Raw genomic sequence first — 22943 nt, forward strand, 5'->3', positions numbered from 1 at the left:
TGTTTCTCGTCCATGTATCAGGAGCCGTTTCTTAATTTTTCTCACTGGTGAGCAGGAGGAGACTGTTGTAGCACTCTTGGGTGAGGGGAGAGAGCAACAAGGCTCTGTCAGGTTTTGGGAGGCGCGACTGACAGATCTAACCAAGTCCTGATTCGTGTTTCCCATGGGAAGAAGGGCGCCCCGTAAGATCGTCACGCCTAAGAACGCATCCTCGGATGGCCAAAAATCTAACCTTTGTGTTACAGGGCTCGGGTATATGCTGGCCGCCACAGCATCCAGCACCCAACCAACAACGTCAGAAGGTGGATGTGTGTCGCACGTTCGTTTGGCGTCTGGCCAGTACCTACAGTAGGTGTACCTACCACTACCTAGGTAGGCAAGGGGCTGACAAAAAAGCTGACCCATCTTCGCAAGGCGTCCGCATAATACTTAACGAGAGGTACATAGAATAGAAAATAATAGGAAATATTTAAAATTAATAAAAGATATAAGAGATAATTTAAGTACTAAAATATAATCTTATATTCATTTTAGCTAGATATACATTTTCTAGAGCTTCTTAAGAATTATTTAAAATAGGCCGCTAAACTTTAGTACTCTCATTATAGGCCATTTCATTTTGTCACCCGCGTGGTAGGTACCTAGATACACACTACAGAGGCTTTGCGTCACTGCCACCACTTTAGCGTGCGGCCTCCCCGCCACAGCGCCCACACCCCACTTTGTTTCCTCGTTCCGTCTCTCGTGATGCGACTTGTCGAATTCCGCATCAGCATCCATCGCCAACTCTTCCCATACTCTCCTCCCGACATTCCTCAAACCTCGCCGACCACTCTACCTCAGCCCACACGCCATACCCTTCATCATGTCGAACCGCCAGCTCGCCCGCGACATGCAAGTCGAGTTCCAGGCGCGCTTCCAGGCCAAGCAGGCCCGGCGCGAGGCCGTCAAGGCCGCCAAGCAGGACCCCGTGCTCAAGAAGCAGATCCAGGAGCTGCTGAAAAAGGGCGAGACGCAGAAAGCCTACCAAAAGGCCAAGGTGCTCCTCTCAAAGCAGGCGCTCGCCCAGCAGATGGACCAGATGGCCGACATGGCCGAGCTGTCGGCCGCCCAGATCCAGGCCAACAATTCCATGAACCGCATGACGCACATGATGGCGTCGTCGTCCAAAGTGATGAATGTCGCGCAAAAGAATACAAATCCAGAAAAGGTAATTGCTTTTTTTATTGCAAATGAACAAGGCGAAATCGATATGCTGACGAAAATCAAATAAAAAACAGACCCTTCACACCCTCGAGCAATTTAAGCAGCAGAATGAAGAATACGCCATGTCCAACGGCATCTACCAAGACGCCATCACCCAGTCCACATCGACACAGGTCGGCGAGGACGCCGTCCACGAACTCCTGGGCAAGCTCGCCGACGACGCCGGCATCGAGCTCTCCCAGGAACTCAACAAGGCGACGCCCGCCACCGCCGAACCCGCCACTGCCCAGACAAACGACCCGACGGCCGAGGAGGAGGATGCGCTTCAGCAGCGGCTGCGTGCGCTGCGGGCCTAACTACACATAGCAGTAGTGGATGGAAAGGGGCGAAAAGATGTGGTCGTGCTGCGTTTTGGGATAGAAGGCAGCGCAGCATGCAAAATTGACGACAGCAGCGCTGCCACGCTCGGCTTTACATGTGTTCGGCGTTATTTTGGGTTGGAATCAGTTTTGGTCTTTAGCATTGCTATTTATGTTTATTGATTTTTTGAAAGACATTTAAACCAGACACTCGGTCACATCAATATCCTTATTTCTTCCGCATGTAAAATCAGACATTCAATCATATCTGTGTCCTTTTTCTTCCACATTATGCCCCAAGCCCGTCTATGCCATGCTATTGTGAATTGAAAACTCCCATGTCCTCTCTTTTAAAGGGCCCTTTTCCCACATGTGTCTTTTTTCAGCAAAAACAAATGCGTTACTTTTTTCTTTCCAGCTCGCCAGCCTACATGTACAGACTCGCCACGGCCGTAATGTCGCGCTTAATCATCTCCTGCGCCTGCTGCATCTTCTGGTACAGGTCCGGGTCGCCAATAATGCGCGCCGCATTCTTCACCTCGCGGCACGTCTCGTCCAGCCTCGTCATGGTGCGCACAATCGTGCCCTCGAGCACGTCCGTCAGGCCCGTAATGTTCTTGAAGCTCATGCCCCGCGCCCACTCGTACACCACCTCCATCAGGCCGAACCGCGGCCGCGACACAAAGTCGTTCGAGTCCTCCGACGACAAAATCACCTGCAGCCGCGTCTGCACATCATTGACCTTTTCTGAAATGGCCACGATGCGCTCCCGACCGCGCTCCAGGTTGCCAGTGAGCACCGGCTCGATGGTCGTCTTTTCCTGAAAGACAAACGCGGACAGGAGAGCGGCAATCTCGGCAGGGTCAAACTCTGCAAGTACATTGTCGAGAATGAGCTCGGTGAGGACCAGCTCGTCACCACTGTGCACCTCACATGCTACCTTACCCTTGAGCTGGATCCGCGTGGCCTCGTCAATGAAGCCAAGCTCCTTCAGAACCTGCACACGTTGTTCATAGTCGGGAAGAAGCTGGAGGTTCTGGTCGGACAGCGAAGACTTGAGCTGTTGGATATGCTCTTTGATTAGCCACTCGTCATGGCACATGGCAAAGTGCTTGAGGAACGTCGGACACGACATGGCGGGCGACGTGCTCATCTTCTTGGCAAGCTGCACTCGTTGCTCCATTATTTCCTGCAACTGCAGGCTTTTGATCCTGCCCATGTCCGCCTCATCCCACTTATCATCCCACGAGGCGCAGATTTCCTGGAGCTTGTCAATCGCTTGCAGAGCCACGTCGCCGCGCTTCATGATTTCGGGCACGGTGCCCTTAAGTACCCATCGTGTCAGGCACTCCACGTCGCTCAGCGGAACATGTAGCGTCTTAGTCTGCATGCGCTTGCGACCCTGTGGCAGCTTATGTAGGTACTTGCGATATACTGGCAGGAATGGCAGTAAATCAGTACCGTCGCGACGATCCCGGAGCGGCTTAAGTGCGCATACGTGCAGTGTAGGATTTTCAATCGTGCTCCTGGGGCTCACGCCCTCGGAGAGCAGGATACCTACAGTGCGGATACCGTCCCAGTTGAATACAATCAGCCGTTGCTGTGAAAACATTCTGCGACCAATTGTAATCTTGAGCAATCCCTTGTAGAGTTCGGCGGTAAGCTGCTTGTAATCCTGAGCAGCTTGATGGCATTCGTCCACGACAGTGTCGCATATCTTGCACGGCTCACGCTTCACCTTGTCCAAATCTGCCTGGGCAAGCCTGACATCCTTTTCGTGCTCGGGCAAAAGCTGTTGCGTGGCATGCTCTGAGAAACTGCGCTTAATCATTTCTTCAATCTTGAGAGCTTCAACGCGCAACAAGTTGAGAATCATGTTGTATGTCAGTCTGAATTGGGATCGAAGCTTGGACGGCTCACCCAGGAGCATGTTGCGCAAGTCTGTGACGGGGGGTACATCATCACCGCCAGGCGGTACAATAATGACGGACCCAACCTTGTCCAAGCCACGGCGTCCAGCACGACCAGCCATCTGTGTGTATTCACCTGGCAAAAGATTACGGAACGAATGTCCGTCGTGTTTGCGGTAGCCAGAGAATACAACTGTTCTTGTCGGCAAGTTGAGACCCATGGCGAATGTTTCGGTCGCAAAAAGAACCTTGACAAGCGTCTCGGCAAACAGCATCTCAACCAGCTCCTTGACGATGGGCAGCAAGCCACCGTGATGTACTGCGATACCTCGGCCAAGAAGCTCGCGCAGGCGGATAATCTGTGGTAGAACACGATCTTCTGGCTTGAGTCGTGCAATTGACTTTTCGATAATCATGTGAATGTGACTCTTCTCAGACGCCGTGCAAAAGTCCTGGTTGCTCAGTGCGTCGGCATTCTCCTCGCATCGCTTCTTGGAGAAGACAAATATGCATGCCGGCAGAAGCGTGTTGCGCTTCAGATACTGGACCAGATGAACCCACAAGTTCTTGTCTTGTGCTGCAGAAGCAAAGCCGGGTCTACCAGAGCGGCCCATATGGCCGGGTGTGTGACTCGCTCGAGGAGGACCTCCGCCTCCACGACCTCCTCTCTGATTTCCGCCTCGCTGTCCTCCGCCACCGCGTTGCTGGGCGCCACCGCGGCCACCACGCTGTTGTTGGCCGCCACGCTGACCACCTCGGGGGTTGCCTCCACGAGTTGCGACAGTGGTCTCCGCGCCTTTGACTTTGTCCTTGCTTTCAAGTGTAGCGTGTGCGTCTTTCCAGCCCTTCTCAAGAAACCTTTTGTCAGAGTCGACAATCTTGTGAATATCTTTGCCTGCCCAGAGGTAGTGCTCCAGAGGAACTGGTCTCTTGGGGGTCGATATCACATAGATGTCTTTCTGCTTGGTCCGTCCAACCCACGAGGCAAATTCATGCGTATTGGGCACCGTGGCAGAGAGGAGGATCAGCGAAATGTGCTCTGGCAGCATAATAATGACTTCTTCCCAGACTACACCTCGCTCGTAATCGTTGACGTAGTGGACCTCGTCGAATATGACAAACTCAACATCACGAATCAAGTCAGCACCGCGGTACAACATGGAGCGCAAGATCTCGGTCGTCATGATGAGACAACTAGCCTCGGGATTGATTTGCACGTCACCAGTGAGAATGCCGACCTCGTCAAACGTCTGTCGAAAGTCGCGAAACTTTTGGTTGCTTAGCGCTTTGATGGGTGATGTGTAGATGGCCTTGGTCATGTGCTTGGCCGCTAGAGCAATGGCGTATTCTGCAACTACAGTCTTGCCTGCAGATGTATGTGCGGCGACAAAAACAGAATCGCCATTCTCGAGATGGTAGACAGCTTCTTTTTGAAAGGTGTCCAGTTCAAATGGCCATTCTCGCGCCATATCTGGTACCAGCTCTCTGAAGTTGGTCATTTCCCCGCGAATATCCACCATGTGCGCCCATTCCTTGCCCGCCTTCTTAGCACGAGACGTGGCAAGTACGCTGTGTGGCTCAAGGGAAGGGAATTCGACAGGCAGAATATCATCAATGTCATCATCTCCATCTCCTTCCTCGTCCTCTTCTGCATCCTCTGGCTCGTCTCCATCCTCCTTGCCCTCGCCTCCAGTCGCTTGTTCTGGTGCCTCCTCCAAAACTTGCTGAACAGCATCCTCGGCTTCCTTGTCCTGCTGTGACTTTTTCTTTCCAAAGTCAATTCCTCTTTCCAGGCCGGGTGCTACCTGAAGCAGGCCTCCGTCGGTGAATTGGATGACTCTGTCGAGCTTGTTGCCACCGACCTTCCCATCTCCGCGGGTATCAGCGAGGGCCTGATCTTCCAAGGCAGCAGTGGCCGCGATGCCTTCCAGACCACCTGGCGCAAATGGGAAAAATCCAGCCGCGCCTCGGACAAATTCTGCGCGGTTAGCGGGCTTGCGGAGCAGACTGGTCGAGTTTTTAGCGTTGGCGCTGTTGCGCGGAACTGTGACATTCTTGTAGCCTGTGACGCGGCCTTCGAGACCCTGGCGCTGGAAACGAGTGACTGTCCTGGTCTGTGTCGGTGCAATTCGAAATAGCGATGAGTAGTCGGCTTCAAAGTCCCAGCGCTGTTGCAGGCGGTTCAGCCAGTCATCTGAGAATTGGGCGGATGGTGACAGATAGAGCTGCTCGAGTTGCGCCTTGATACGGGACGGATCCTGAATATCTTTTGGCAGGTGTTTGACGGCAGCTTCATCAGCGCCCTGCACCAGCAGAAGATCATCAATGCTGGTCATTCTATTACCGCTCGCCGTGTATGATGATGACGGCGTTGACAAGCGCGGGTTGAAGGTTGAAGGTGTGTGTGGTGTTTGCATTAACTACCCCACCAAGAATCAGTGATGCTTTAGATGTGGAGCTGCCTACGTCGTACTAATTGATCCAGAATCGGGTATGCACGCATTATTGTCAAGCGACGACTCAAAACTTTGCGTGTTATACTAGTGATTTTGATTATATTAAATGTACCTGAGTAGAGACGAAGATTGGACTTGAGACTGACTCGCATCGCGGCCGTTGTGTAAGACGATAACTCCGGCACCACATCTCCATCTTCGATCCTGGTGCCCAAACGTTTCTTGGTCAATTTCTGTGCTATGCGGGTTGCAATTTTGCGATGCTAAAATTAAAACAACGCCTCGGATAACATGGCTACTGCGGCATTCTCTGGCTCTTCCACCTGAATTGATACTCTACTTTCAGTTCTTTTTCTTTCAAGTCAACGAAACGGTCCAGAGCAGCCACCTCTCTCTTCTTCGGTAGACACATCCTAGCGCGAATGAAGTGTTCACCGTCTAGTAGCCTCTCTGGTCTGTTCAAGCTCGAGTGTCCAGAGAGAAGAAAGTCATAATTGCTTAAAAGGTTTCTAAGCCGTGCAGCGTGTAAGACATTATCTAACTGTGTAAGGCCAACAGCATCAACAGCATCAACACACAGCTGAGTGCTACACATAGGCCAGACTTGCTTCCAATAACACTTCCCCGAATCGCTCAACGTACGACAGACAGCAGCGACTCGAATGGCGGCTACCTCGGCGAACACGGCGGAAATGGTGAGGACGGCGGTGGAGTTGTATAGCGGAGCAAGGAGGACTGGTCGCAGTGGCTGATCTGGAGAAGTCGCATACAGGGCCAGCTGATAAAGTACATGGGGCCAGACATCCGCGCCGACATGGGCAGGACTTGACGGGGCGCGCGCGAATGCTGCTGACGTGGAATATGGAAGCGGGGATAGATCAGGCGCTGCGGCAGCTGGATAAGCGTATTGCAGCGAAGGAAGCTGTTGTATAGAAGATGAAGTCTGTAAACGAAGCCCTGGTGCAGTTACTTTGTTAGCCTCGACGGCAATTCAGTGTGTCAAGGTTGAAAATGCAAGCGGACCGAGACTGTAGTCACCTTGGAATTTGCATGGAGATGAGATATGTAAAGATTAAAAATGCGAACAAATCGAGACAGCAGTCAGTCACCTTGCGAGTTTCAATGGCACCGTGTAGACCAGATCACAACCTTACAATAATCGTTGACAAAGCGCCAGTGGCAGGCAAATGAATCATTAAGACACAATGGTCGGGATATACAGACAATGAGGAATACAAGTACAGGTCCCAGCCGTTTTGTCCATCTATCAGGTAATATGTGCTGGCTCGCCAACACGTAAATTGTTTCCGGCCGCGCCGTGGCTCTGCCGAGCACGACGTCGGCAGCCGCGGCCAGTCGTTTTTTATTTTCCCCTATTCGAGAGCCCAGGCGCCGCTTAGACCTTGAGCATCTTGGCAGCCCAGTCCTCAATCAGCTTCTCGTTGGGGAAGCTCATCTCCTCAAGCTTCTGGGCATAGGGTGTGGGTACCTCGGCGCCAGTGACACGCTGGGCAGGGCCGTCAAGGTAGTCGAAGGCGTACTCCATGGTCAGCGCCAGAATCTCAGCGCCAACACCAAAAGCAGGGAAGCCAGACTCGACAGACAAGAGACGGCGGGTCTTCTTAACCGAGTTGATGATGGTCTCGACGTCGAGGGGCTTGACGGAACGCAGGTTGATGACCTCAGCCTCGACGCCATAGTTCTTCTTGAGGTTCTCGGCTGCGACGAGGGACTGGCCGACGCAGCGGGAAAGGGTGACAATAGTCAGATCCTTGCCGGAGCGCTCAATCTTGGCCTTGCCAAAGGGAATGACAAAGTCGTCCTTTTGGGCCGCCTCGGACATGGGGAAGGTTTGGCCATACATGAGCTCGTTCTCGAGAAAGACGACAGGGTTGGGGTCGCGAATAGCAGCTTTGAGGAGACCCTTGGCGTCTTCGGCGCTCCAAGGTGTGACGACCTTTAGACCAGGGATGGAACCGTACCAGGCAGAGTAGTCCTGAGAGTGCTGGGCCCCGACACCAGCAGCGAAGCCATTGGGACCGCGGAAGGTAATATTGCAGGGCTGAATACCACCGGACATGTAGAGGGTCTTGGCGGCTGAGTTGACAATTTGATCGATGGCTTGCATAGCAAAGTTGAAGGTCATGAACTCGCACTTGATGGGGGGGGCGTGTTAGCGGCTGGTCGAGGTCTACAGCTCTCCGGTAGCTTCGGAGGATGTCAATTGGGCAAGGTAAAGGCAATGACTCACAATAGGGTGCAGACCACTGAGGGCAGCACCAACAGCCAGACCGCAGAAGCCGCTCTCGGTGATGGGGGTGTCAATGACACGCTTGTCGCCGAAGCGGTCGAGAAGACCCTTGGTGACCTTATAGGCACCGTTGTACTGGGCAACCTCCTCACCGAGGATAAAGGTCTTGGGGTTGGACTCTAGCTCTTCGGCCAGAGCCTCGTTCAGGGCGTCGCGAACAGTGTACTCTTTGACGCCGTTGCCGTCGGCGTAGGATCGAGTAGTGTGGTTTGCACCAAAGTAGACAGGGCGGTGGACGGCGCGGGTGTACTGGGCGAGGGCGGCGCTGGCGGAGCCGCTGGGAACGACGGGGGCACGAGCAGCCTGGGTCGCCAGACGGGCGGCAGGTCGGAGGAGGCGTGACATGATGCCTATTCCTGTCGTTGCTGACGCTGTGTGTGAGTTGATGTTTTTTGCGTTGGGGACGGGCGATCTCCGAGGACGGCAAATTCGTTTCGAAGTTGAGCAGGTAAAACGAAGAGATATTGAACTCGCAACAACAGCTACAGCTAGCCACCAGCTCAATTGATGGTCGCAAAAAAGAATGCAATCAGAAGCCGCGCGTGGAGAACAGGAGAAGAGTCGGGTGTTGGTGAGAAAGGTTGCAGAAGGAGGTTGAGAGGGAATTTACGGAGCGCGGCGAACGCAGCTTTGGCCAGCCACTTGCAGCCACTTGCAGCCACTTGTCAGGGCCCATGGCGCGTTTTTTTCCTTCCTCAGGGCCCGTTGAGACCCGCTATCTGTGCGCGTTAATTAGGCCTGTCTGAGGCTATTTCAGAGGCTTTTAGGGGCTCTGCCTGTTATTTGACGAATTTTTATGCTGTAAATGTTGGGACGAAGATAGCTGATGGAGCTCTCTCATTGGTCAGCTACAGTCACGTGCAGCTCCGGTGGTAGCGTGGGCGGGATGCTAGTTACCCGGCATTACAGATGGATCAAGATGTTGGGTTAGGGGAGTGACCAACGGAGAAAATGTCATCAGGCAGAGATGACAAGAAGTTTTGCAGCACTTTGGTCACATTTTCTCTAGTGTCTCGTATTTCTGGCGGCATTGCCGATGGAACTCTTCTTCTGTCAAAGCCTCTACTATTATGCTGCTGATGCTATAGTGCCTATCTCCGCCTTATTAGCGGTGAACGATGCATGGTGAGGTTTTAGCTCCAAGGAGAGGGAAGTATGTAGGAAAAGTGCTAATAAGGAACAAGTGCTAGAGTACACTTTTTACTTCTCATTCTTTGCAATCATTTCTAACAGCAGTCGTCTTTTATCCATCCTTCACTGCCCCTACCACGGCTCATGTCTACTCATAGCAAACTGGATTCAAGATAACCCAAGTCGCCCGCAACTGCATTTACGACTATACTCACGCACATACATACACAAATCGCGCCCGACACGATGCCCGCCGTAATTGTCAACTCGGAAATTATTACGTAAATCTATATATACATGCGGTAAGAATTATTTTACCCCGCTCATCTAATCCACTGCCCCTTCGCCAATACCTCTTTAGTTTCCAGTATAGTTTTGATAACATCATTCCTTCAACCCGAATCAAATCGCCAAGCTTAATGTTATTCTCTTACTCGGGCTTGCGCGCAACCATCAGGTACATTGGCGTAAACAAGTGCTCCTTGCCACCAGCCACCAAGCAGTCAGCGGCCAGAGCCAAGCTGTCAGCTGTCTTTTTGGTACCAGCAGGCGCCAGACGGATTGTCTCGAGCGCGCCGGCGAGGTTGTGAGCAATAAAGCGACCCCACTTGGTCATTCGAACAATGGTGAAAATGTCACCGACAGACTGTATGTACCTCAGCTCGCCAGAGAGAGGCCAGTACCACGGCGAGGGGTCAGGACGGTCAGCCAGATCCTCGTGGTGCAGCATCTCGAAACCAGAGTCCTTGATGGCGTCAAGAGCCTCCTGGACCTTGCACATGTTGGAAATGCCATCACCCTGCTCGATACCGAGTCGAATCTCGCGGTGGTGAAGGTTGTTGTTGTCATAGTCGTCAGTCATGAGCCACTCGTAAACGCCGAATACACCACCGGGCTTGAGCACGCGAAAGATTTCGCTATAGATGCCCTTGAGGCTGGGCGCGTGGACCGTGGCCTCAATGGCGTAAACGGCGTCGAAGCTGTTGTCGGGGAAAGACATCTGCATGAAGTCACCCTTGACGAAGCTGAGCTGGTTGGCGAGGCCTTCCTTGGCGGCGTAGTGAGTGGCGCGATCGATCTGGTAATCATTGTTGTTCAAGCCGGTGACGTGGCAGCCAGTGAACTTGGCAATCTCACGAGCAGGACCGCCAACACCACATCCAACGTCGAGTACCTTCATGCCCTCCTTAATGCCTATGCTGTGGGCGAGGTAGTGCTCATGACGGGCAATAGCCTGGTGGAAAGGCTCGCCGGTAGAGAAACGGCAGAAATGGAAAGACTGGCCCCAGCCATATTCGTAGAGATCGGTCGCGAGGTTGTAGTAGCTAGCAAAGGGTTAGCTTGAGTTGTGCTTGCTGCCGCTGGGTCGCGTCCAAAACTCACTGTCTGGTTAGAGTGGCATACTCGGCGGTGCGGGCCTATGTCGGACAGGTCAGCAATTGAGAACCATGATAGCTCCCCGAATTCGACTTACAGCGCGCTCCTCAGCAGTCTCGTTCTCAGCGGGTTTGTTATCCCAGTGCTTGAAGTACTCGTCAACAGCAGCCTTCTTGGCGTCGCTGCCCTTGCTGAACATGGCAGCAATACCACCCTTGGCCTGGGCAGACTTGCCGTGCATAGCCTTGTTGAAGGCAGCATCGCGAGCGTGATCCTCGCCCTCGAGGTTCTGGGTGACAGACGGCGCCATGTTGAATGCCCGGTGAAGCGGGTCTGAAGAACTATGTGTATTGACAGGAGAAAATCAGCAGCCTTTCGAATCAGTATGATTAGATGATGAGACGGGTTGAAAGCTCAGAAGAAAAGGAGAAGGACAGGACAGAATTGTGACAGGAGTCAATTGGGGGGGACGTAGGCGCTCTTAAAGAATGCCATCCGCGGTTCTGGGGCTCTCGACTTTCGCTTCGAGTTTTTGGACACTGCCCACTTTGCGCGCCCCTGACTGCCAACTGGTGGGTTGGCAATCAAAATTCATTGGCTTGTGATGCAAGGCTAGTCGACTTCTGGTTGAGAATCGGACTATCAGGGCGCTAGTGCTCGATTCGGAGGGCGGTGAGGCTAACGTACGAACACGAATTCGACGATTTATTATCGATAAGTCTGTGGCTTGAGTGGCGTATCACTTTATGTAAGCAAGTCTTTCACAGTTCACCTCCAGGCGTCTGCGATATCATTTTGCCATTAGCCACTTACCTTAGCAGTCGTCACCATCATAGCAGTCGTCACCACTCTCGCCATGCCTCCGCAAATCAAGCAGGATCTTAACCGCTCCGGCTGGGAGTCTACGGACTTTCCCTCCGTCTGCGAAAACTGCTTGCCCGAAAATCCATATGTCAAGATGGTCAAGGAAGACTATGGTGCAGAATGCAAATTAGTAAGCGCAAAGCCAACACCAGCAGGAAATTGCCAAAGTACTAACGTCAATACACAGTGCACAAGACCGTTCACGATCTTCAGCTGGAGCGCGACCCGTGCGCAAGGCCGACGCAAGACGACTATGATCTGCCTGACATGCGCCCGACTCAAAAACTGTTGCCAGAGCTGCATGCTCGACCTGTCCTTTGGACTCCCCATCGCCGTTCGCGACGCAGCACTGAAGATGGTCGCCCCCGGCCCGCAGTCCGATATCAATCGAGAGTACTTTGCGCAAAACAACGAGAAGCTCATCGAAGAGGGCAAAGGCACCGAAGAGTACGAAAAGACGGACGAAAAGGCGCGCGAACTGCTGCGACGGCTTGCCGCGAGCAAACCATATTTTCGAAAAGGCAGAACTGTCGACGAGTCTGAGTTGATTAGCGCAAGCAACACTGGCGACGCCGCTGTTGGTGCTGGTGTTGGGGGACCTGGGCCCATTCGTACCAAGGACTCGAGAGCTGCTCGAGCTGCTGGAGCAAAGATTGGCGGCGGTAAGGGTCGCGCTGCGTTTCCGAGCACCGCGCAATTACCGCCAAGCCCACGCGACTGGCTGCCACCGGACGATAAGAACATCATGTCGCTTTTTGTGACGGGCGTGGAGGATGACCTGCCTGAGTTCAAGCTGCGCGATTTCTTTAAGGCACACGGCAAAATCAAGAGCCTTGTCTGCTCGCACATGTCGCATTGCGCCTTTGTCAACTACGAGACAAGAGAAGCGGCGGAAAAGGCGGCGGCTGCCTGCCAGGGCCGCGCGGTCATTGCAGGGTGCCCTTTGCGCATTCGCTGGGGACAGCCCAAGGCTATTGGCACCATGGACAAGGAACAGCGTTCCGAGATGCTGCGCGATGCGCGCATCCGACAAGCCTCCCGGGCGCGGCAACAAGGAGCCATCGAGGCCGGGCAAGCGCCGTCAGCATTGTCGACCGAACCTGTGGCGGCGCCGTCTGGTGGTGAGGATGCGCCCAACTATGCCAGTTTGGCTGGTGAATGAAGACACGGCCCGGAAATTGATATTACAAGCAGCTCGGCGTTTAGGTGGCATTCTTTACAACATGTACAATTCGTAGCCGATTGATGGCACGTCTGGAAACTGCATCCTTGGTATATCTTTATGCATAAGTAGCATCTAGATTATCCTTTTGGCCGTCCTTTGCCCCACTCCTCCATATTTAGCGTGGATTGAAAACGGTAGAAGGACTGCGACGCGTCTGGCAAACTGAATACTTGTGAAGGCATTCGCGGGGGAGTTGGTCCAGAAAGAAAACTTATGAGTGGATTCGCCGACGAGTCATCATTACTTGAAAACACGTTTACCCATATCGTTGCAGAGCCTGGGTCATCTGTGGCAGAGAGGGTTGGCGTTTGCCTACAGAGCGTTTGAAGCCCTTTCTGGAGCTTCTGGGGCCGAGTATTCGCGCCGGCTTCTCGAGAGTCTTAACCTTCTATCAACACTATCATCTCTGACGACATGAAAGCCTTGCATCATGCCTTCCGATATGTCACACGCCAGAATTTTCCCGCAGACCCCGTTGTTACTTTTCAGCAATTAGCAATTTATGCCTGTTTCTCTTGTAGATTCTTGGGTAAAGTACATGATTGAACGCGAGGAGCTCACGTTTGCTGGGCCACACCAAGAACACTCTCGCCAGCATACATGGACTAAAACTAAACCTTCTGAAGTCTACTTGTTTGTCGCTATTTTATTAACATGGGAATCCATTGAGAGCCACAAATCTCCGATTATTGGGCGACTTCCTCTATTGAAGGCAGCTGCCCAATGCATCCGATTGTACGACACATGACATACGATCGTTTTGTACTGCTCTATCTACGCCTCTGCCTCTGCGATCACGAACAGAACTCTCAAACCACCGTTTCGACGCCTTTAAATCAAGTTACTGCATGGTCTGAAGTCATTGAGGGGGCTCTCAATTCTCTGCTTTGCCCTGAGACGTGTGTTGCACTAGGTGACTGTATCAGCGAGCCATCGGGGAAGGCGAAGAACGACGTCAACGGCGTCAAATTGGGGGCAAAAAACAACGTTCGATCACTCTCACATAGTGAGGGCCAGGTCAGCCGATGGACGAACCGTGGTCCTTGACACAGTCACACTAACAAGTTCTGACCCTCTCACAGGTCAGCCCAATCGCGTGCGTTGGCGTGGAAGCTTCTCCTTGAAGTATCAATTGTCAACAGCTTCTTATTACAGCGAGTTTCTGAGCCTGCCCGGGGCTCGATCCGTCGGCAGAGGCAGTGACGACAGCGCGTCGTTCAATACCTTCTCAAAGCCTGCGCGATGGACGGCGCCTCACGGCAGCTATTTCGAAGCGGCGACAACTCTACGCCCAAGGCAGGGCATAAATTTGTCAACCGAAAGAAATCATCTAATTGCCTAGCCTGTCAGGGCTTCAGAGCCGGCGAAGTACGCACCCGAAGTCAAAAGAAGCCTCTGCCTCATCGCAACCTAAGCAGAAAGAAGCCCGCCAAAACACGCCGTGGCTGCAGTACATGCGATGTAGCAATCTGTACTAATGCGGGCTGCTGGGACTTCTATCATAGCTCGCTTATTAAATAGTGAAATCGATTACCTCAAAATTCATATACGTTTGATTGACTTATTTTACATGTTTCTTAAACTTTTACACAAGAGCGACTTTGTCTCTTTTACTGGAACCGCCGCAACAGCCGCCCCCAGCGACTCCGCTGCCGGATGATTTTATGCTTTCGTTGTCGCCTCGCTCGGTGTCTTTATGAATTCGGAGCTCTGGAAATGAGAAATTAGCCTAAAAAAGCCCTCCAGCGGCCTTGTGTGTATGCGTGGGCTTTTCAACTTACTATACTTCTCCTCACCCTCCATCTTTTTGCCTTGCACCACGTTCTGGCGCAGAAACTGGGCGACTTGCGTGGCATGCTCGATGCCCTCGCTAACGGTGCTGTCTTTGGGATCAAGAGCCTGCTTGCTTCGAAATTCGTCTCGGATCCGGCTCTGCGCAGCAAGGAGTGTGGGAGCGTCGCCTGTACTATGGTCAGTAGACTGTCCTGCTTCGCAGGTCTTAAGTCCAGTCATACCTTCAAAGGCCACGCGAGCCGCGCGCATAATATTTCGATATGCTACAGCAGCTGCCATTGTGCTCTAATGGCCGAATTCATGCGCGGCGCAGAGAGACAACGATGCGACCAAGAAGTTGTAATGCCGGAGGCCCAGTTGAGCCGGGTTCCGCCGTAGCCAGTTGAGATGGCGCAGTTACGTACGGACAAAAAAAAGAGCGCCCCACCAAAAAGCTTTTGTGCCGACCGTGAGAGAAAATATATCCATTCTTCTCCAACACTTGCAACTTCGCAGTTATCATGGCTTCCATTGCCCCATTTGAGCTGCCGCTACCGGTCCTCCCTGAGGGCTGGAGCGCCGATAAGGACTTCAAGGCCATTGGCAAGCTGTCTGGTGCCACCCAGCGCAGCATCGAGCCTGTCGGCCCTCACTTCCTCGCCCATGCCCGTCGCGCCCGCCATAAGCGCACCTTTTCAGAGGATGATCGCATCCAGGCCCAGGAAAGCGCCAAGAAGACCGAGGATGCTGATGAGAGCGAGGAGGAAGAGGAGGAGGATGCAATGCTGCTCCAGCGCGAGGCCAAGGACTGGAAGGTGAGGCATCTACACCTTTTTGGATGCATTGGTTAAAATGCTAACGACCTCCACAGACCCAGGATCACTACAAGATTCTAGGCCTCTCCAAGTATCGCTGGAAGGCTACCGAGGAGCAGATCAAGAAGGCTCACCGCAAGAAGGTCCTCAAGCACCACCCCGACAAGAAGGCCGCCATGGGCAAAACCGAGGACGACCAGTTTTTCAAGTGCATCCAAAAGGCCACTGACATCCTGCTCGACCCTATCAAGCGTCGCCAGTATGACTCTGTCGATGAGGAGGCCGAGGTCGAGCCTCCCAGCAAGAAGCAGCTCGCCAAGGGCGACTACTACAAGCTGTGGAGCAAGGTCTTCAAGTCCGAGGGCCGCTTCTCCAAGACGCACCCTGTCCCCTCATTTGGTAGCGTCGATGCTACCAAGGAGCAGGTCGAGGAGTTTTACAATTTCTGGTACAACTTTGACAGCTGGCGCTCCTTTGAGTATCTCGACGAGGACGTGCCCGATGACGGCGAGAGCCGCGACCAGAAGCGCCACGTGGAGCGCAAAAACACAAACGCCCGCAAGAAGAAGAAGGCTGAGGACAACTCGCGCCTCCGCAAGCTTGTCGACGATGCCCAGGCCGGCGACGAACGCATTAAGCGCTTCCGACAAGAGGCCAGCGCCGCCAAGAACAAGAAGCGTTTCGAGCGCGAGGCCGCCGAGGCTGCTGCTAAGGAGGAGGCCGAGGCTAAAAAGGCCGCCGAGGCTAAGGCCGCCGCTGAGGCCGAGGCTGCTGCCAAGATGGACCGCGAAGCTTCTAAAAAGGCTAAAGAGGCTGCTAAGAATGCCGTCAAGAAGAACAAGCGCGTACTCAAGGGCTCCGTCAAGGATGCCAACTACTTTGCCGCTGGTGGCGATGCCAGCGCCGCCCAGATTGACGCCGTTCTCGGCGATGTCGAGGCTGTGCAGGCCAAGATTGATCCTGACGAGATTGCCGCCCTTGCTGGTCAGCTCAACGGCCTGACGGTCGCCGACAAGATCAAGGCTGTCTGGAGCGCCGAGGTCAAGCGTCTGGTGGATGCCGGCAAGCTCAAGGACGGTGAGGTCAAGAGCTTCGCCTAGATGTAGATTTTCAGAAGCTTTCGGGAAATGGTTATACAAAAGTCACAATAGACATTTTTAGGCACCGACGCGACAGTGAGCGAGCGTAACGAGCCAAGCGCAGTGGCGTCGCGCCAACGTGAATAACGAATCGAGGCACGAGCTGAGCCTTCCTCGTAAACATCTCTATGTCTTTAAAGACACTTTTAGGCTTAAATGTTCAGTGAGTTATAAGCGGAGCCTCTATCGTTCTAGCTTGCATACCTAGCGGATCTCGTAGCGAATGTTATGAAACCGGCGATGTAGTGTATATGGTACACTTTGATGGTGACTCAAGCGAGTGGTTGGTGCGCGCATCGTTCTCAAAAGCTGTCTACCATAAGACGAGCTATGATATCACATGTATTTCTAGATTGCCATCTGTCTCACTATTGCTGGTTTCCAGTGCTAGATAGGTCGACCGAGGTCATCATGTGCGCGCGACACTATGTTGGCAGTACGTTATAGTTACAGCATTCGACAGCTCGATGATCCGCATGTTTCTAGTAGATTTCGTGTGAACTGTATACATCAAAGGTCAACACTTTCTGAGCCGTGTGTAGACATTGAGGCACTGTCCGCTGCGAGATCTCGCTTGACGTCCCTTATAGTAAAGAGGTCAACCTGAGCTGTGCTATTGCCGCCCGCAGATGAGATGCTCTCCCAACGAGAATCAAGCCAGTAGCAAAGAGGCGCCTTCCTTCCCCTTGAGCTAGTACCTAGTAATGCTACTGGACAAAATCTGTGAGCGACTAGTTGCAAATTCAAAGTCAATAGGAAAAGAGGGGGAAAAAAAGTCTTGTCCCCACCTGAGAGAAAGTGCCCCTCTTCGGCCGCCAGCAAAAAAACAGTAAATAGTCAGGGCCACAGCGAACCGCCCATACCTACAAAGCGCAGCCCTCCACTTTTTCGCCCATCCTTCTTTTTGCCTCTGCCTATTCTTTTTTTCTCTTGTCCCATTTTCTCCTCCACCTCGACCACTTTCATTCAAGGCATCCTCGTTTTTTTTTCACGACAAACACCGCCATCATGCTTATCTACAAGGTATGATCGTCACCACTCGAGTGCCTTGTCCAGGTCTCACTATCCCCTGTCCGTCTGCGGCAACGACCCCACGCCATTGTCGAGAATCTTTTTTTGCGCCTCCCCCTCCTGCACCCCGCCATTGTCACCCCTCTCTCCTTGACCACCAGGGACCTCAGTCCCCCGCCGAACCGTGTTGCTGTAGTTATCATTCACTAAGAGAAATTTGGCTAACATGATACTGCAATAGGACATCCTCACCGATGACGAGATCATCTCTGACTCGTACGACCTCAAGCTCGTCGACGACATCGTCTACGAGGCTGACTGCGCCATGATCACTGAGGGTGCCGTTGTCGTCAGTACGTCCATCCAACCCTACTTGAAAAAAATGGAAGGGATTGAAATGAGCTGAAGTCTACGTTCGGACTGGCGCGAATAACCTTCACACCTTCGTCCAGCTTAGACACCCCGCTGACACCCTCCCCTCACAGACACTGGTGCCAACGCCTCTGCCGAAGAGGCCGACGAGGCCCTCGAGGATACCGACGTCAAGGTCAACAACATTATCAACTCCTTCCGTCTCCAGTCCACCAGCTTCGACAAGAAGGGCTTCCTCGTGTACCTCAAGGGCTACATGAAGGCCGTCAAGGCCGCCCTCCAGGAGAGCGGCGCCCCCGCCGAGGAGATCAGCGCTTTCGAAAAGGGTGCCTCCGCCTACGTCAAGGAGAAGCTCCTCCCCAACTTCAAGGACTTTGAGTTCTATACCGGCGAGTCTATGAACCCCGATGGCCTGTATGTCTCTATTCGGAATCCCGTAAATCCCAAGACAGTTTACTGATACCTTCCAGCATTGTCCTTCTCAACTACCGTGAGGATGGTGTCACCCCCTACATCATTGTATGGAAGCACGGCCTCAAGGCTATCAAGGTTTAAGGTCTGACCTTGTGAGGCCCTTTGGCTCTTCTCCCTCTTGCTGATCTGGGATAAGATTTGCCGTCGAGGTGCATATATATATAAAACAGTCAAACCCCCCAAAAGCCGGTGTTTTCTCTTTTATCACATGGTGGATGTATCACTGGATCTAGCCTTTTTTTTCCAAGCAAGACGAAAACGAGGATGAATTGATGACCCAAAATGCTCATGTGCCTATGCATGCTACAACGCCAGTGTGACTGTAATCCGCGAAGCCGCTAAGCCTACACTTAAACCAGGATGCTACGAGCCAGCCAGGCCGCGGGAAAACAAACCCCCAAAACAACTTGAGCCAAGTCACTAAAAGTTGGGCCGCGTCGACATGGGGATCGGAGGCGGCGCATCCTCCTCCGCTGCAGCCGGTTCCGCCGCGGACACCAGACCCGGCTTCTTCTTGGGCGGCGGAGGCGGAGGCGGCTTCTTCTTCCCATCCGTCGCCGCAAGTGTAGTCGTACCCGTCTGCTGCGGCGGCGCCGCCGCCGCCGCTGTCCCTCCTTGAAACTTGCTCGCAAACCCGCCCACCTTGTCCGCCACGCCGTACTTTTGGTTCCATCCCTGCGCCTTGCCGTACCCCGCGGCGATTTGCTCCCCGTGGCGCTGCCGAAAGTTGTTGGCCGTGCCGGCCGCGGCCCGGGCGTCGGCCAGCGACACCTGCGATGGGTCCTTGTGCGCCTGCGCCGCCGTTTTGAGCGCGGCCTGCTTCTGTGCCCACGTCGTGCCTTGGCTCGGCGGTGCTGGTGATGATTGCTCCTGCGTGTTTGTGGAAGAGGAAGTGTTGAAGCGCGCGAAGCGGTTTTGCAACTCATTCATGTGGTTTCCTCCGCCTGGCTGCTGCTGCTGCTGCTGCTGCTGATGTTGTAGTTGTTGGCTGTCGGTGCTGCTGCCGGTGTTACTTTTCCCAATGCCGAGGCCTGGTACTGATACGCCCGCGGCGCCGAGTCGGTTCACGGCGCCTTGGTTCAGTAGACCGCCGCCACCGCCACTCCCTGTCGATTGCGGGCTCGCCGCGGGCGGTGTTGCGGCTCCGCGCGGAGGCAGCCTCGGCGGCAAGCTCGGCGCTGCCGCTGCCGCACCACGTCCAGGTGGCGCCGGCACCGCCCTGCCCGTAGTCGCAGCGCTGTACGACGGCGGGCTCCTCCCGTCCGCGCCATCCCTGCGGCTCGGCGGCAGCGGTAGGTGATCAGTCCGCAGCCCCGTCGTGTTGGTCCGGTACGGGCGCGGCGGCTCCTCCATCACTTGCTGCTGCTGCTGTTCCTGTTCCGGGTCCTGCTGGTCGACACGGGCGGTGCGCGGGGGCGGTGCGACGCGCGGCCCGTGCGGATCCTGATACTTTGACGGCGCAGCGACGACTTTGCGCTTCTCACCGCCCGAGGACGTGGGTGCCGGCCCGGGGGCGAGACCGGTGCCGCGGCGCTGCGGCGGAGGCGGTAGCGATGACGGGTCGGTGAGGGTGTGTAGCGGCCGGGAAACATGGTCTTTGTTGCGGTCGTCCTTGGATTCGCCGCGGCCGACGAGACCTTTCTACGGGCGGAGGGGGAAAAAGCGTCAGCGGAAGCGTGGAAAAGGAGCAGAGAGAGAGACGAAGGGGGAGAGAGAGGATCGGCGGCGTACTACTTGGCCTTTGAATGTAGTGCCCTGCTTCTCGGGATGCCAGCCATTCTTGACAAAATCCCCGAATTTCGACATGGTGGGGGGTGTTGACGTTGCAGCTGCGGTTTAGTGCAGAGCAGACTTGAGTCGTGCGAGCAACAGGCTTGGAACGTGATTGGTGTAGAGAAGGCTTGAATTGTATGAGGGATGTCCGTATAAAAGGAGTGCTGTTACGTGTTTGAGAGATTTGAATTAAATGTACACGTTGTTGATGAGGAGAAGATGTGGTATGACGATTACGCACTGCGTGGAGGCTTTGGGTTCTCGCTGGGCTTGCTTTTGAACCTGTGCACTGCCGAACCCCACTGACCACTGAAGTTGAGCTTCTCCAGCACAGCATGTGAATCTCGCATTTGCGACCATTTGCAATCGGAAGTATACATTTGGCAAGTTTGTTCTTTCCTTCTTTTCGTTGAGATTTTGAAATAGAAGCAGCAGGCTCGACGCCTTGGGGAGCAGCATGGACAAACATACTTTGATATCTTCTCTTCTACAGTTGTCTCGCTCCTCGAGATGGTAATCAGTATCAGTCAAACATCAGCAACAACACCCAAAAATACCTAACACGACACGTAGAGTGAGGTCCTTGAAGCTCCCAAGTTATTTTGTACTCTTGAAGAGTTTTCTGGAAGGCGATAAACTAATAACAAAGTACAGGTAACATGTCTTTTCAGTCCCGCCTTCGCGCTCGACAGCTCTGCGACTCCACGTAGGTCTGGCTGTGCCACTTGACTGCTACTTGGCAGCTGTCTTACGCTTTGGAAGTCTCCGTGCTCTTTCTCAGTGAATGAAACGTCCGAGGTTGTGCTGACGTTACTTTGAAAATGAAAAGTGATCTTGACTTGGGGATGGTAGGTTCAATAACTTCTGGAAGCGTCTCGACGCGCTGCAATACGTGCACTGCGACGAGAACCTCCCAAGACTGTCGGAACGTCCTTCCGAGGCAAATTGCTAGCGACGGATTGTTTTTCTGCCCGCGTCTCTGTGACTCTTGACAGAGTCCTTATGTTGGCCATGCGAGATTCCCGAAGGTCGATCCTCGCCCTTTTCGGTTCTTGTCTCTCCGCTTGCTCTTGATCGTTAGTCCGCCTCCTCTTCGTTCTCCTCTTACCATCAGACCCAGATCTGTTTTCGCTTGATAGATTGACCTCAGACTCAATCAGACGCAGCTGGTCCAAAATCCATTGTATAAGGAAGCGGTGGCGAGCAGCATTTGTCTTCGCGCCATGGTAGCTGAATGTGGCCCGAACAAACTGTGTAATTAGACGTGATCGGTTTACCGCCTCTTCTAATTGTCGACCTGCTGCAAGTATGTCCTCGCTTGCCCTTTTTAACATCAATATTCGCTCTGCCCTGGGAATATCTAAACGCTTTGGATCTTTTTGAGTTAATATGTAGATTCGTTTGGCTTTGGACTTCGCCCTCTGCACAGCTTTGCGGCCCATATCCTTTTCCATTTCGGCCTCCATTGCTGATGCAACGGTCCGCACGAACTCTGTCGTTTCGTGAGGTTTTAGAATATTCTTCTCAACGAGCTCTTGCCACAACTTATCGTGTTCAGGCTCCAATCGTTCGATGTCGCTGGCGTACTTGTCAAGCCACCAGTACTCGTAGTTGAGGTACTCGATCCATGTCGTCAGCTCGTCCTGTTTTTTGGGATCCTCGTCGAGCTCGACCGTTTGTGCAATGTTGTGGCGCGCAAGTCGGCGCTTCACCGCTTCGGTATATTCGCGAAACCCTCGGCTGCCCTTTTCCCTGCAGAGACGTCGCTGCCTCTCGCGTATAAATTGCCTTTCATCCCACCTCGACTTAAGGCATGATGGGTCAGCCTCGATCTCGGCCAATCGCTTCTCACGTGTTCTGGGTAAAAAGTCCCGCAGTACAACGTCCTTAGTCCACTCGACAAACGCTGGAAACCCCCCATCATCATCATCAAGGTCTCGGTGGTCGTTTTGCCACTTGCGGAAGTTTTGCCACCTTTGCAATTGTGCTTGAAAAATGCCTTCAGGGGAATCATCATACTTCTGCCAAGGCCGCAATATCTCAACGTATCTCGTTGCATCTCTGTATACCTCCTGGATAAGGCCGATGGGGTATGCAGGGCGCCCGCCATCATTGACAAGGTCGTGATAAGCGAACTTTTCGTCTCTCGTCACATCGATTGGTGGTGTGGGGGACCTCGAATAATGTATAACTTCACATTCAGGTCGTAGCGTAAAGCTTTCGTTAGGAGCCACTTGACGTAGGCGAGCATCGAGGTCAACGAGATCGAGTGGATGGGAACAAGCCTGGGCTCGGCTGCGCTTCTGGGCTCTACGTGTTGTCAGTGGAGGCCGCTGATGGTATCCGCCAGGCAAGTTGGAAAGGACTTACTCTAGTCTATCAGCGAGATGGCTTCGTTCATCCTCGGACAATTTGTCCCATCCACTAACGGGAAGATGGTAATCCCCGTTGGGGAGAAGATGTCTCTGCATGAACTGGGCGAGTTGGTCATCATCCATAGCGACCACTTCTTCCACCGGTACAGTTGAACTTCCTAGTGCCGCGGAAGCCATACTGCCATCTATTTTGATGTTAACTTGTCGAAAATAGAGATAGGGTCTTTTAATGACTGATCGCTTGTTGACGCGTCGATTACAATTGCAACATTAGGCAGCGAAGGAGAGCGCCTTGAAGCGGGGCAAGGGTACGGCCCGAGCCAAGGCGCCTTAATAAAGCGGGACAAGGCTGCGGGTAAATGTGGTACAATG

At 53.4% G+C, this 22943-nt stretch overlaps 10 protein-coding genes across 10 annotated transcripts; 4 read left to right on the forward strand and 6 right to left on the reverse strand.

Moving 5' to 3' along the window:
* Positions 1-865: 865 nt before the first annotated feature.
* Positions 866-1562, forward strand: BBA_03481 (Snf7 family protein; the record flags this gene model as incomplete). The annotated part of the gene is made up of 2 exons (XM_008598578.1): positions 866-1210; positions 1281-1562. 2 exons carry the CDS (start codon positions 866-868, stop codon positions 1560-1562), a joined length of 627 nt encoding a protein of 208 aa, XP_008596800.1.
* Positions 1563-1992: 430 nt separating this feature from the next.
* Positions 1993-5811, reverse strand: BBA_03482 (DSHCT domain-containing protein; the record flags this gene model as incomplete). The annotated part of the gene is made up of 1 exon (XM_008598579.1): positions 1993-5811. One exon carries the CDS (start codon positions 5809-5811, stop codon positions 1993-1995), a length of 3819 nt encoding a protein of 1272 aa, XP_008596801.1.
* A 1516-nt stretch (positions 5812-7327) lies between these two features.
* On the reverse strand, positions 7328-8587 carry BBA_03483 (transaldolase-like protein; the record flags this gene model as incomplete). The annotated part of the gene is made up of 2 exons (XM_008598580.1): positions 7328-8086; positions 8183-8587. 2 exons carry the CDS (start codon positions 8585-8587, stop codon positions 7328-7330), a joined length of 1164 nt encoding a protein of 387 aa, XP_008596802.1.
* Positions 8588-9803: 1216 nt separating this feature from the next.
* On the reverse strand, positions 9804-11060 carry BBA_03484 (CgERG6-2 protein; the record flags this gene model as incomplete). The annotated part of the gene is made up of 3 exons (XM_008598581.1): positions 9804-10698; positions 10757-10791; positions 10848-11060. The coding sequence occupies 3 exons, from the start codon at positions 11058-11060 to the stop codon at positions 9804-9806; spliced, it is 1143 nt and encodes a 380-aa protein (XP_008596803.1).
* A 546-nt stretch (positions 11061-11606) lies between these two features.
* On the forward strand, positions 11607-12776 carry BBA_03485 (RNA recognition domain-containing protein; the record flags this gene model as incomplete). The annotated part of the gene is made up of 2 exons (XM_008598582.1): positions 11607-11744; positions 11802-12776. 2 exons carry the CDS (start codon positions 11607-11609, stop codon positions 12774-12776), a joined length of 1113 nt encoding a protein of 370 aa, XP_008596804.1.
* Positions 12777-14424: 1648 nt separating this feature from the next.
* On the reverse strand, positions 14425-14912 carry BBA_03486 (uncharacterized protein; the record flags this gene model as incomplete). Its single annotated transcript, XM_008598583.1, has 3 exons — positions 14425-14549; positions 14621-14800; positions 14855-14912. 3 exons carry the CDS (start codon positions 14910-14912, stop codon positions 14425-14427), a joined length of 363 nt encoding a protein of 120 aa, XP_008596805.1.
* Positions 14913-15133: 221 nt separating this feature from the next.
* On the forward strand, positions 15134-16527 carry BBA_03487 (putative zuotin; the record flags this gene model as incomplete). Its single annotated transcript, XM_008598584.1, has 2 exons — positions 15134-15427; positions 15484-16527. The coding sequence occupies 2 exons, from the start codon at positions 15134-15136 to the stop codon at positions 16525-16527; spliced, it is 1338 nt and encodes a 445-aa protein (XP_008596806.1).
* A 1047-nt stretch (positions 16528-17574) lies between these two features.
* Positions 17575-18504, forward strand: BBA_03488 (translationally controlled tumor protein-like variant I; the record flags this gene model as incomplete). Its single annotated transcript, XM_008598585.1, has 4 exons — positions 17575-17589; positions 17819-17930; positions 18063-18363; positions 18420-18504. 4 exons carry the CDS (start codon positions 17575-17577, stop codon positions 18502-18504), a joined length of 513 nt encoding a protein of 170 aa, XP_008596807.1.
* A 339-nt stretch (positions 18505-18843) lies between these two features.
* On the reverse strand, positions 18844-20546 carry BBA_03489 (GMP synthase; the record flags this gene model as incomplete). The annotated part of the gene is made up of 3 exons (XM_008598586.1): positions 18844-20064; positions 20155-20252; positions 20438-20546. The coding sequence occupies 3 exons, from the start codon at positions 20544-20546 to the stop codon at positions 18844-18846; spliced, it is 1428 nt and encodes a 475-aa protein (XP_008596808.1).
* A 504-nt stretch (positions 20547-21050) lies between these two features.
* Positions 21051-22694, reverse strand: BBA_03490 (uncharacterized protein; the record flags this gene model as incomplete). The annotated part of the gene is made up of 2 exons (XM_008598587.1): positions 21051-22506; positions 22567-22694. 2 exons carry the CDS (start codon positions 22692-22694, stop codon positions 21051-21053), a joined length of 1584 nt encoding a protein of 527 aa, XP_008596809.1.
* Positions 22695-22943: the final 249 nt, after the last annotated feature.

Source organism: Beauveria bassiana (assembly GCF_000280675.1).
Source record: "Beauveria bassiana ARSEF 2860 unplaced genomic scaffold BBA_S00007, whole genome shotgun sequence".
Taxonomy (NCBI): domain Eukaryota; kingdom Fungi; phylum Ascomycota; class Sordariomycetes; order Hypocreales; family Cordycipitaceae; genus Beauveria; species Beauveria bassiana.